This window comes from Hyaena hyaena, unplaced genomic scaffold (assembly GCF_003009895.1).
Source record: "Hyaena hyaena isolate Hyena2069 unplaced genomic scaffold, ASM300989v1 scaffold_11, whole genome shotgun sequence".
In the NCBI taxonomy this organism is placed as follows: Eukaryota; Metazoa; Chordata; class Mammalia; order Carnivora; family Hyaenidae; genus Hyaena; species Hyaena hyaena.
The window spans coordinates 3,000,344-3,014,381 of NW_024080643.1; the positions used below are offsets into that span (position 1 = coordinate 3,000,344).

Genomic DNA, 14,038 nt, shown 5'->3' on the forward strand with positions numbered 1-14,038 from the left:
AAAAAAAAAAAGAAAGCTTCAGCACCTGCCATGAAGAAGAGGATGCCATGAGCCTTTTATAAAAGTAGGAAAGAGGAACTGTACGCTCAGCTGACGCTGCTAAAGTACGTCTCTCACGACATTTTTCTCACTTGGGGAGACTCGTCTGTGGTAACAGTACCGTCGCTGTTGGGTTGCGTGCAATCTTCCCTGCTTTGGAACTCAACTTTCAGAACAAATATATTTAGGTCCTGTATTTATAAATATATTCTAAATTTATGGCCAGCAGGGGAGGCGGGGAGGCAAGCTTGGCCCCCTTTCCTCACTGCTTATCTTTCGCCTTAATTCAAGGAGCAAAACACAGTTTCATTTTTATGTTATTAGTGTCTCGCTAAGTTGCGGCGTTTTGACCCACCGCGTGTCAAAGACACGGACCACCTTACATTTTGCTAAGTGCTTGGGACGTAAGGATGACTATCGGGTCACTTTAACCGTACAGAGCAGGTTTCCTCCCACCCCACCCAGAATTATCCGGATCATCAGCTCCGGCTCCTGTTCGGGCAGTGGGGGCCGGCTCTCCCCTGGCCCTCGGTAGGGTCCCTTCCGGGACTTAACACGGGTCGCCGCCGCCCAAGCCGCGAGCGGACGCTCCCCGCGCGCCGCTCTGGCAGCCCCGCTCCGCCGGCGCGCGGGCGCTAGGACCGCGAGGGCCGCGGGCGGGAGGCGGGGTCCGGCCGTGCGCGGGGTGGGGCCGCGCCGGAGTGCCCGCGGCTGGCGCGCGCCGGGGCCGAGGGGGCGTGCGCGGCGGAGTGGGCGGGGCCGCGCGCGGCGGGGGGCGGGGCGCGCCGCTGGGCCGCGCCGCTGTCGGGCTGGCGGGGCATTAGGGCCTCCGCGGAGCAGCCGCCCCCCACGCGGCGCGCAGGGCGGGGCGTACGGCGGGCGGCTTCGCGGGCAGGCAGGGCCCGGAGGCGGCGGCTGCGCCCTGCGCCGGGGAGGAGCCGGGCGCGGGCGGGCGGGGACTGGGGCCCGAGGCGGGGAGTGCCGGAGCGCCGGCGGCGACGACGGCCGCGGCGGCAGCGCAGGCTCGGTGCGTGGGTGCTCGGCGGCTGGGGGTCCGCCCGCGGGCTGCGGTGCAAGCGGGCGGCCCGGCGCCTCTCCTCCCCCGCCCGCCGCCGCCGCCGCTGTGATTGGGTGGAAGATGGCGTTGGGCGGATGGAAATCCTAATGACAGTCTCCAAATTCGCCTCCATCTGTACCATGGTAGGTGCGGCGGGAGGGCGGCGGGGGTGGCCCGGGACCCCCGGCGGGCGGGCGGCCGCGGCGCGGCCCTCGTCCCCGCCCCTCGCCCGGGCGGCCCGCGGGGCCTAGCGTGAGGGGCCGGGGGCCCGCGGCCCGGGCGGGGGCGGTTGGACGGCGGCGGGCGGGGAGCGCGGGAGGCTCGGATGCCTCCCGGGAATCGGGGAGGCGCCCCCGGGCGAGCCGGGGCGGCGCGAGGGTGGCGGGGGCGCCCGCGCCGGACGTGGCGGGGTGCGGGCGCCGGCCGTCGGCGCCCCCGTCTCCACTGCTCGAGTCTCCCCGCGGCGCCGGGGCGGAGCGGCGGGGCGCACCCCGAGCTGGGGGCGCGCGGCCCCCCGGCGGGGGTCGGGGTGCAAGGACGCGGAGCGGGGAGGGGGCCCCGGGCGGGGGTAGGGGGTCCGCGGGCAGGAAGGCAGGGTCTCGCTCCTGCCGGGAGAGGACGGAAGTCAAGTGCAGATTTCCTCCCCGCGCCTCCGGCGAGGCCGAGGCCCCCACCCGGCGCTGACGGGGAAGGGGGTGTGTGTTTGACGGTGGAAACTTTAAATAAGTGCCGTGGAAAAATTTCCCGTGTTCCACTCGTACTGAGCACCGAGCTCCCCGTCTTCCACCCGCGCGTCCAGGGGCAGCCTCGTCGTGGAGAACCGGCCGCGGCGCCCCCGTCGATTGTTTACCGTAACGCCGCGGGCACCTCTGTGTGCGGCTGGAAGTGTTTCCGTGCTCGGCTGTCGCGGGGGGGGGGGGTGCGTTTCGTTGGGGCTTCTAAATCGACCGTAAGGGACGAGCGCTAATGCCTGTTGCGAAGTCCCGGATTAATGGGAGCACGCCGTGGGTGCGTTTGCATCTGCGTGGTTTTGTGATTGGCCAGAAGGGCCCCGTTTTCCACGCGACGGGGGCAGATGCGTTTCATCAGCGGCTGCTGAGCTTCCATCCAGGGATCCTGATTGTGAGCCGCCACGGGAAGAAAGTTACTCTTTGCAGTGTGGGCCTCGTGATTCTGCCATTAAAGTCTTCTGAACTTTCCTTCTGGTTTCTGTCTTACTGGCCCTTCTTGTGCACCTGATTTTTGATCCCCAAGCGATCTTCTTGGACTTACATTTCATACGTCTTTCTTTAAGGAGGGGTGAATCAGGCTGGAAAGATGCTCTAGAAGCAGATTCTATACTGAGCGCTGAGGAGCAGTGCAAAAAAAATGGCCGAAGTCAGGTGCGATTAAAATCACACAGTATTCAAGAAACCATTGAAGAATCCTCGAAGACTCCATTTCCCCAAATGTTCTTTCTCACAAATGTACATCTTAGGAAAGCAGTGATATTAAAGGGACTCTATTAAAACGATTCCCCGGGATCTTTTGGATTCATTATTTTTAGATATGCCAATTATTTTCTTGTTTCAAAAGGAATGTGATAATTAAGTCTTTGAAAGTGATAATCTTGCCAGATTGCTGAGCTCTACAGATTGTCTGGTCATAGTTCATTGTCAAAGTCTATCGCTTCAGGAGCGATGTGTTCCTTTTTACTGACGACTCAGTCACTCAAGTATAGCGGATACATACTTAGCACCTGCTGAGTGCTAGAGACTGGCTGAGTGCTGGGGGAACAGCAGCGATCAAGGCTTTCATGGTGTGTATGTTTTACTTGAGGGACACAAACAGTATTCAGGTTAACATAATAATAAATACATATGCTTTGATTAGATCAGGAACATGAGGAAGGGGCTTGCCAAGTCGAACACTAAGTCACTGCGACCTGACCTGAAGAATGTTAGACTCTTAGGCTCTTACTAGGGCTTTCACTCAGGTGCATTAATTGCATATATTGTGCGTATTATTGGTGAATATGGAACTATCAGTGTCTAGCCAAATAAGATTGTTCCAAAACTGGCATTAGAATTGGATGTGTTTGTAATCAGATTTGAATAAATTCCACTGCACTCCCCGAAGTAATTCTGAATATCTCAGTAATCTGTAATCTCTCTCTTCTTTTACTTTTTAAATGTTTTTATTTATTTTTGTGCGAGCAGGGGAGGGACAGAGAGAGAGAGAGAGAAGAATTGGAAGCAGGCTCCAGGCTCTGAGCTGCCAGCACAGAGCCCGACATGGGGCTGAACCCACAAACTGCGAGATCATGACCTGAGCTGAAGTCGGTGCTAACCCGACTGAACCTCCCAGGCGCCCCAAAGTAATCTGTAATCCCTTGAGGGAAGACTGCAACCCATCGTCTGAGAGTTACAAAATTGAGAGTCAGGAAAAGCAAAGATAATTTACCTTTATGCCTTTGTAGATGCGGTTTTGGTAGGCTTCTCACTCTCTCCCTCACCTCTTGTCTGGTGAGTTCATGCCTGTCTCTCGGGCCGGTAGCCTTACTTAAGGCTTCCTCAATCCTGCCTCTCCACCCTCCATCCCTCTCGTATAATTTCACAGAATTTTTGTAATCGCAGTGGCATCGATCATACTGTATTTAAAATTTTTCTGTTGTCTCCTTATTAGACCGTGAAGGCCTTGAGGGGAAGGACTCTCATTTATTTCTGCAGTTTGGCGATGCACTAACTCCTACAAATGATAGAACAGCCGTTCTATCCCAGAGCCCTTCGTCTCTCCCACCCGTGTCTGGGGGAAGTGAGTTTGGTTGGCGCGGATGAGGTTGGGGGTGTGTATGCAGCGGTAGAGGGAAGAGGAGTTGGGACCTGGTAGAATGATACTGCTCAGAGAACCAGCATCTTTGAAGATGTTTATGCTGAGTTGGAATGTTCTTCTCAAAGTAATTAAGCTTGCCTAATTTTTTCCTTTGTCAACATAAGGTATCTGGGCGAATCGGCAGTACCTTCCTCGGATGAAGGCGCTGTTAAAAACCGATCTCTTCAGATACGTCTTTCTCTGGCTTGCTGTCGATGTGCCAACGTGTGAAAATCAGGTTTTCTTAAGTTTGAGGTGTAGCCTCGCTCAAATGAGTGATTGCGTGTAGATTGCAGGGAATAGATTTGCAAACATGTGTCTAGAAATGCCTCCTGTTATTATCCGTCCATGAAATAATATGTTTTCAGGAGCGCCTGGCTGGCTTGGTTGGTGAAGCCTCTGGCTCTTAATTTCGGCTCAGGTCGTGATCTCCCGGTTCATGGGTTCAAACCCCACACTGGGCTCTGTGCCGACAGCGCGGAGCCTGCTTGGGATTCTCTCTCTTGCCTTTTCCCTGTGTGTGTGTGTACATACTCTCTCTCTCTCAAACTTCAGAAAGAAATAATACATGTTTATTTTGCTCCTGAAGTAGCTTCAGATTCCATGGAGTAGCTGCCTCATAGTGTGTATGCCGTAATTGTGAAATGATGGGGAAAGGGGCCGGACGCATACAGAGGGTTGAAAATTGAGGTGGAAGTTGGTAGAGCCGTTTGGGTGGCCTCGGACTAGGAAGTCACAGCCTGGGTCCTGGCTGTCACATTGGCTCGCACAGTGGCAGGGGCTCCGTAATAACATGTCAGCGTCCACGGCCCCTTACTGTTCCCGGTTTGGGTCGTGGAAGTCCTGGTCGGGGAGGGGCGCTGCATCAAGAAGTTGTCACGGGTAGAAGGTGGTAGACCCTGGGGTGCCGCTGGCCCGGCTGCTTGCTTGCTCCCGGTCAGGGGCCGGGGGTAGGAAGGGCCTTTACAGCACAGTGTCCACGAGGCCAAGGGCACAAGCGAGCTCGTGGTGGGTCCGACAGGTTTACTACTACTTTTTTTTTTTTTAATATTTTTTATGATTTATTTATTTTTGAGACAGAGCAAGACGAGCACGAGTGGGGGAGGGTCAGAGAGAGAGGGGGAGACAGAATCCGAAGCAGGTTCCAGGCTCTGAGCTGTCAGCACAGAGCCCGATGCGGGGCTCAAACCCACAAACCGCGAGATCATGATCTGAGCCAAAGTCGGCCGCTCAACTGACTGAGCCACCCAGGCGCCCCTGACAGGTTTACTTCTTAAAAACCAGCACCTAGCATAGCCCCCTACGCATGGTAACTTGTAAACTACTTGCTGAAAGAAAGTTGCAGGCGAATGTGGCTGTCTTTGTCTTTTCTTCTGGTTTGGAGTCTTATCCGGGTCATTCAGGAAGAGTTAAGATATATGTATGGTCAGTGCAGTTTATCATCACTCCGGAAGGAAAGGAAAGGGAGGAACCCCCCCCCCCGAGTGTGTGTGTGTGAGAGAGAGATTGTCTCTTCATGTACTCACAATATTATATTAAGTAATAAAATTCTTTGTCCTTTCTCAGGAAATAGGGTGGATGTAAATCTTTTATTAATTAATTTTTACTAATATTTTATTCATACAGTAGTGATTTTGTGATTGGAACATTCAATGTGAGTTGCCACTGTTTCGCTCCTTTTTGCTGTAAATGTTAACTTTAGAGGAAAACTTCAAAAATAAGTTTTTAATCATGTAAATGGTTAAAGAAAGAATGTTTGAGTATGTGAGGAGGCTTAGTGGGAAAAACATTTAGAATATGTATTATAATAGTTTTATTTAAGCCTCCTGGTCTTCTGAGTTTGGCTAAGATATATTTTCATCATTAAAAATTACTCCTCATTATAGAACATTTGGAAGATACTCTGTAAAAAAAAGTGTAAACACTTAAAAAATTTTTTTTCTATGTTTATTTTTGAGAGTCGGAGAGACAGAGTGCAAGCAGGGGAGGGGCAGAGAGAGAAGGAGACACAGAATCCGAAGCAGGCTTCAGGCTCCAAGCTGGCAGCACAGAGCCCGACGCGGGGCTTGAAGTCACAAACTGAGATCATGACCTGAGCCCGAGTCGGCCGCTTAGCCGACTGAGCCACCCAGGTGCCCCAAGAGTTTGAAGATTCTTAAGCAAAAAGAAAATAATTTCCTTTACCTCCCAGAGCACATTTTGTCTTTTTAAAAAACCTTGATTGAGCTTATACCCTAGATAAAATTTTACGTTTCCGTTTTCCCCACGAGTGACTGCCTTGCCAGTTTTTACATTTGTACGATTGAGGGAGAAGCATGGAGGGTTTAATATTTAAAATGATAATATGGCAAGATTGTTAAGTCAGTAAGGTATGGTGATAGGCGACTAGGTTTTTGACAGTTTACTTACTGATGCTGAGAGGATAAAGTTACGTAGTCAGTAGAAATAGAATTTTATACGAGATGGTGGATTTATTCTAATAGGCACTTATTATCACAAGCAAAGGTAAGACCATGGGGATTTGAAACTTTGCTGTAAAATATAGTTTTAAATACCATATTCAAGTGTGTGGAATGTGTGTAAAGATTGTCTTTTATATCATGTGGTTTTGCTTACCTTCCGTTTCGGGCTAATCTTTTTATAATAGATGTCAGAGCAGGTCGATTATTTACCCTTCCATGATCCGTGTGGCCAGTTTCAGCCAGACTTGATCACAGCTTATCTTGTCTTACTTGATTCCAGGCTTTTGACCAGGTCCCCCCGGGATGAAGTCCACCTCCATTTTGTTGCTCGCAAGTTTCTTTCTTCCTGGCTTTGAAGTCCCATTTATTCTAGCTCTCCTAACAGTGTTACTGTCTCAGGAAAGATTATTTGTTTACTTAGTGGCATTAATTCCTTTCCAGAAACCTTCATTTTTCAGATTTAGAGTCTGATCTACAATCTAATACAGATTTTGTTTCAGTAGCTTAATTCCAGAAACTTAACATAATGTTTTATTATGTATCCTACATCATGGTATATTTAAAAAAGCAGTTGGACCAGAAGGTAAATTCTAGTCCACTTTTTTTTTTTTTATTTTTTTGAGAGAGAGACAGAGCATGAGCAGGGGAGGGACAGAGAGAGAGGGAGACCCAGAATCCGAAGCAGCTCCAGGCTCTGAGCTGTCAGCACAGAGCCCGATGCGGGGCTCAAACCCACGAACGTGAAACCATGACCTGAGCTGGAGTCCGACGCTCAACCGACTGAGCCGCCAGGCGCCCCTCTAGTCCACATTTTGACATTTAGATCTGTAGATAGGGAAAGTCTCTTAAAAGTTCCTGTTGAATTTTCTCATTTGTAAAATAAAGGGATTAGACTAGACACTTTAATAAATATTTCTCATATGTTTATTTTCCTTTTGATCTAAAACTCAATACTCTGATCTTTGAGAGTTTATACATTATTGATACTATCATTTTGGAAGCTCTAATCATATTTTATGTATTATTTTGTTTTACTTTTTGACTTCCTCCCCCCCCCACAACCACGCATCTATTCTCTTTATGTTTATGAGGTTTGGTTTTTTGTTTTTGTATTTAAAATTCCACATATAAGAGATCATATGGTATTTGTCTTTTCTCTGTCTGACTTATTTCACTTAGCATAATGCCCTCAGATCAATCCATTGTGTAACATAGGGCAAGGTTTCATTCTTTTTTATGGCTGAGTAATACTCCATTGTGCGCATATACCATAATTTCTTTTATTCATTCAGTGGATACTTAGGTTGCTTCTAATGTCTTAACTCTTATATGCCGATGAACACAGGGGTGCATGTATCTTTTTGAATTAGTGCTTTCCTTTTCTCCAGATAAATAACCCAGAAGTGGAATTGCAGGGTCAGGGGTTAGTTCCAGTTTTAATTTTTTTTGAGGAACTTCCATACTGCTTACCATCGTGGCTGTACCACTTTCCATTCCTACCAACAGTGCACAAAGGTCTCCTTTTCTTCATATTCTCACGAATGTTTATTTCTTGTCTTTTTGATAATGCGTTCTAACAGCTATGAGGTTATACCTCATTGTGGTTTGGATTTGCACTTCTTTTAGGATTAATGATGAGCTTTTCATATACCTGTTGGTCATCCATATGTCTTTTGAAAAATGTTCAGATTTTGTGCCCATTTAAAATATCAGACTTTTTTTTTCCTGCTCTAGAGCTGTATGGATGAGTTCTCTCTATATCTTGAGTATTAGTCCATTATCAGATACACGATTTTCAAATATTTCTCCCATTTAGTAGGTTGCGTCTAATGCTGTTTTAGATAACATAAGGAGCATGGAGTGAGATATAGTTAAATATGAGTTATGCCTAGGGATCCAGTTCTGTTCATGGAAAATTACAGTCCAAAGTAACTATATATTTTTTCCTTGAAAAGCATTTAGTGGGAGTTAGTGATATTGCCATTTTATTCCTTAGCAGGCTATTCTATGGAACTATTGACTCAAGCTTGCGATTTTCTTCTTTTCTGACATCATTCAAAAGAATTTTGAATTACTGCCCTTTATAGAGATTCCACATTTGTTTCCTTAGGTGTGAGTGTGACCTTGGACAAGTTCTCCATGCCATGGTCTCCTCATCTGTATAATGGGGACAAAATGAGGGGCACTTGGGGGCTCAGTAGTTTGAATGTCTAACTCTTGATTTTGGCTCAGGTCACGATCCGGGGGTCATGGGATCGAGCCCCATGCTGAGAGTGGAGCCTGCTTGAGACTCTCTCTTCCTCTGCTCCTCCCCTTCTCTCTCTCTCTCTCTCTCTGTCTCTCTCTCTCTCTCTCACACACACACACACATACACACAGGCACACACACACACACACACACACACACACACACAAAACAAAAAAGGACCAAATTGTATCTGGCTCATAGTAAGCACTCTGTAACGATGGTGTTGGTTCTTATTATTTATTACCCTTCTAAAGTGATTTGCTCCCCCCCCCGCCCCGGCGTGTAAAGGATTCTTGGGGGCTACTAATTAATGTTAGTTGCCTCAACAAATATTAGTAAGCAAAATTGAAATTTCTTTTATGAAGTGTGCTTACTGCAGTTCATTTTCATCACAAGAACTAGCTTAGCAGTAGTATATGCCATTGTGAAAGCACAGATTTATTTTGAAGTGGATGAGATTATGATATTATAAACTAAGAAGGTAGATCATCATCCTCTGTTTTGAATAGCTTGTAGAAAGATTTTGTTTCTTTCACCTAGAAATCAAAATGGTCTAATTTGTGACATTCTCAAACATGTTTTAGAAGTTGAGATAAGTTGGGAAAACTTTTAGACAAAAAATCTTGAGGCCCCTGGGTGGTTTAGTCGGTTAGGCGTCCGACTCTGGCTCAGGTCATGATCTCACAGTTCGTGGGTTCCAGCTCCGCGTCAGGCTCTGTGCTGACAGCTCAGAGCCTGGAACCTGCTTTGGATTCTGTGTCTCCCTCTCTTTCTGCCCCTCCCCTGCTCGCTCTCTCTCTCTCTCTCTCTCTCTCATAAATAAATAAAAAACATTAAAAAAATTTTATTTAAATTTTACCATAGTTTTTATACTAGCGAAAAAAGCACACCAACTTCTTGCCGTGGTTAGAATGAGCTGTGTGCATGGCGGTCAGCTGCAGGCCTTATTTCCTTTCATAGTTTCCTCTTGTCCGTGCCTTTGTCCTTTTCTGGAATAATGTCTTTCGTTGGCTTGCGGTGTAGGTGCCCTGCCTGCTTTTGTATCTGGTCTACAGCCTAGTCTCTCCCCGCCTCCTGGGCTGGAAGAGGGTTATTTAAATATCTGTAAAGCACTTTAAGGATTGTAAGAAAAAGGTGAATGCTGGCCGCGCTGGAGAGTTAGGTAGGAGCTGCCGGACTGAAACCTTGTAACCAGAGACCCAGTGTTGTGGAAAATACCTCACACTGAAGTTTGATCGTGTAAAATCTTATGCTTAGACTTTGTGGTAGAAGGAGGGGAGGGAGACAACGTAAGTAATTTGTTTTGGAGAGAAAGAAACGAAGTCTTTGCTTTCACAAAAGGACTCTGTCCAGACGGATTTTGTGACAGTGGCAAGCACGAGACATTTACTAGAGAACATAATTCTGTGCGGCGCTATAGCTTCTCATGATCCCAGATGTTCTCTGGCTTAGGCTCGATTTTTTATTTTAAAAAAATAAAAAACAAAAAACCCCCACTCCTGTGTAGTGTCTACAGAGCGTGGAAGCTTGCCTGTGATACCATCGGCAGTAATCCACATGTCCGAGGCCGCATGCAGGTAAAAATTCATTTCCAGTTTCCAACTGAAAACCAGAAGTGGCTGTTTATTTCAGTGGTGGCTCACAGGCATTCTCTCTGAGATGCTTCAGGTGTGGGAGCCGTCTGCGCCTTTCGTACTTGGGAATGCCGGTTTAAATCACAGCAACTTTTGGCCGAGTTAGAGCACTGTTGCCTTTGATTTTTCTTTTGGTGTTTTAGTGACCTAATCAGTCTTCTGTCTGATGGTGAGTAAGCGTTCTTCATGGGAGGGTGGGAAGGTTTTTTTTTTTTTTTTTTTTTTTATAAGCTGATAGTGACGCGCTTTTTCTGTTTGTTTTTTGGGGTTTTTTTTTGGAGGGTGTAGAGAGTGCCTTTTCTTCAGTAAGTACTTTCAGGAAGTATTAAAGGAGAAGTACAGGATTACCAGGGCATGTGTGGGTGCTGAGAATACAAAGATGGCCATGATAAGCCCTGGTCTTACAGAGTTTCCCCTTGAGTGTGTCCCGATTGGGTTATAGATGCACGGAGAAAGTGATCCTCATGGCCACGCAGCCAGGAGCTATCCGGATTGACCAGAGATCCTTCTCTGCATGTTTCTGCGGGCTCTTCGGTGTATGCCACGGTGAGAGAGAGGCAGCAAGAGAGGGTAGCACATAAAACAAGTGAGTGTAAGGAGGTGGCTTTTCTCTAGGTGACGATACATATGTGAAGGAGAAAGTGGTTCACCCTGAGAGAGAAGAGGATTCAGGGGAAAAGCTTCACAGAAGAGTTTACATTTTGTGAAAGGAAGTCATTTGTTGCCTGGACAAGAAAGGTGGGATTCCAGATGCAAGCAGAGGTGGACAGTCATGGGATAATAATGTGCTACTTTTGGAATCTGTAGCTGGTTTGCATGGAAGGGGTCCTGGAGGCCGGAGAGGAGGGGGCAGATCAGGAAGTACCAATAGATTACTGTTGATTCTCTTTAAATATGATTAAAATGTGTATTTAGCCTGAGAAAACGTAAGTTCAGGGGAACTTTGTAGGAATAATGAAACAATGGAGTTGATAAAAATATGTCAGTATATTTAATTACGCTGATTGTTAAAAGTTCCTTTTTTCTTTTTTTAAGACGACAGTAACAAGATAGGGTAGAATAGAAGACTATTCAGTGGGTAGTTAAAATCTGTTAAAGGTCTTATCCCCCCCCACCCCAATATTAGAAAATTTAAAGTTACATGTGCATGTTAAAAATAAAGGGTGGATAAATATGAGTCCACACAGGAAACGAATTTTCTTGCTTCCAAACCAGCAGAAATTTAAACTAAAACTCAAACTCTGAGGACAGGAAAATAGTAAAAACAAGATGCCAAAAAAAAAAAATAATAAATAAACAGAAGGCAAAAATAAAGTGGAACAAGCCCTGCTTCATTAATTACAATAAACCTAAATGGATTAAATTTATTTGTACTATGATGAAGGGACTATGAAATTGGATGAAAACCGAACTATTGCTAAACAAGAAACCTGCCTAAAACAAAAAGATGACATATCGAACAATGCAATACTACTATCATATCTGAGAAAACCCAAATATAGATTGATTTTTGAGATATTTCAAAATCATTTCAAAAAAATCAGTCATTTAGTCATTCTTTGGTTAGCTTCATATTTTCTTGTAGCTGTCATCTTGAAGATCCACTTCGGGTTAGGAAGGCTCAGGTAGTATTAACCCTCTTTTCACAGATCGGAGAACAAGGCTTCAGGTCATCACCACATCAACTAGGGATGAGGTCCATGTTTCCCCACTTCCAAATCCGTGGTGATATCTACAAGCCAACGTGTTGAAGCTGTCGTGGTTGGGACAACATTGTTTTTCTTTCCTTTTTAAACAAGGGTTTGGGAATTTTTGTCTCTAACTTCTAAGTTTTCTGTGTGTATGTGTAGGGTTGAGTCCCACTTCCTTAATTATTTGTACTTGGATTTCAACTGTGAAATGGAAGAGCCATTCCCATTAGACCCCATGAGTGGATGCATGTGAAAGGAGACATTCATGTGGAAGTCCTTTGTGCTGTCAGTAGGACCTAAAATCATTAGATGACCGTTATTGATTGGACTTCCTGTCCTCCAAAGGAAAGGATGCGAGTGTCACAAACTGTGGGAGTCAAGACAGGGCTTGTGAGTTCGCTTTGACAGAGAGTGTAGTCAAGTCAGAGTTTGAAAATGAGTATTTTAAGGATCCTGATCTTAGGATGCTTAAGTGATTGATGAAGCAAAGTGTAAGTAAGGGTATTTTTTTTTTTTTTTTTTAATCTATTTAATGGCTCAAATTTCTTGTTAATCAGAGAGTTTTGGTTTTTCTTTGATAAGGTGTTTGTGGGTTTGGCTCTCTTATTAACGTACAATTGTTACTGAATTATGCTGTGAGGGAGCAATTAATTTCTTTTTTTTTTATGTTTATTTATTTTTGAGAGCTTGAGCAGGGGAGGGGCAGAGAGAAAGGGGGACAGGATCCAAAGCGGACTCCACCCGGACAGTAGCAGCGAGCCTGATGTGGGGCTGGAACTCATGGAACCCTGAGATCATGACCTGAGCCGAAGTTGGACGCTCAACCGACTGATGCCACCCAGGCATCCAGAGAGCAATTAACTTCGGATGTCAGCAAATTTCCTGTAATTCCCTTCTAGTAACAGTTGTTTTTTTTTAAGGTGCAAAATTGTGGAAAGTAAATTTTGTTAATTTCTACACTATCGGTTTGTGTGGGTCTTTTCAGGGATCCTTCACAAGAGAACTCTTGTAATTCTTCCCAATTAGGATCATATCAGGAGCCCATCTGATATGGAGCCCATCTGGGCACAGATAAAGTAAGCAGTGATTCTAGGGGCGAGGAGAGGATAATATAAAAGCCTTCTGTTCTTTGGAATGGAAAATATGTTTGTAATATGAGATTCTGTAGACAAAAACATTTATTCTGATTTGTATGTTTATCTCAGTTTAAAAAGTGAGGCATAACTTTGAAGAAGCTACTGTTTTTTTTCCCTAGAATATTGTTCCACAACTTTTGTTTTTGTTGTTTTTTTTGCTGATGTTGGAAAGATTCCCTGGTATTTAATTTGCTTTATGAAGGTACATGCAGGATGATTACGGTGGTACCTTGGGGGGTAGCAATTGGTAATTTGACATTTGCATGAGGAGAATGTTTTGAGATATTCGGGGAAGAAGGGTGTTCTTGTTTCTGGAAAACAAGGTATAAGTGGGGGAGGGATGGAGAGAGAGAGACGGAGAGACAGAATGAATCCCAGAATCCCAGGCAGGCTCTGCAGAGCCTGAAGTGTGGCTTGAACTCCTGAACTGTGGATCATGACCCGAGCTGAAATCAAGAACCTGACGCTTAACTGACTGAGCCACCCAGGTGCTCCAAGGTACAATATTCAGAATGTTTGTGACTTACAGCCTTGAATGATGGTTCATCTAGGAACTGGGGAGGAGTAGTGTTTGATGGACTTAAGTGTGTAACACTGATAATGTTCTCAGACTGATAGGAGTCCGGGTTATTTATTTAAAGGTGAACAAAAGTTGGAACAGCTTTGAAATGTCAGAGTTTCTTTACTAAAGAATGTCTTTTAGTTTCTTTAGTTTAGTTTGTTAGTTTCATTTGATTTACTACATTGTTTAAATATGAGGAGGTTTACGTTCCCCGGACTGGGAACCCAGTTGGACAGAGACCTGGCACGTTCCAATGCTCAGTGAAGCCGATGCCTCGACTTTGTCAACTTTACAGAGGGAAGCAGTCTTGGCTTCTGATGTCCCCCCACCCGCGTGAGAATCACGCCTTTGCCCTGTGA

The 14,038-nt window shown here is 46.1% G+C and overlaps 1 protein-coding gene across 1 annotated transcript in view; it reads left to right on the forward strand.

Moving 5' to 3' along the window:
* Nucleotides 1-1,004: 1,004 nt before the first annotated feature.
* Nucleotides 1,005-14,038, forward strand: part of USP12 (ubiquitin specific peptidase 12) — a 96,985-nt gene continuing 83,951 nt past the window's right edge. Inside the window, exon 1 of the mRNA XM_039255202.1 lies at nucleotides 1,005-1,239. Within this exon, the coding sequence (XP_039111133.1) occupies nucleotides 1,192-1,239 (48 nt within the window). The 5' untranslated portion in view covers nucleotides 1,005-1,191. The remainder of the gene's footprint in view (nucleotides 1,240-14,038) is intronic.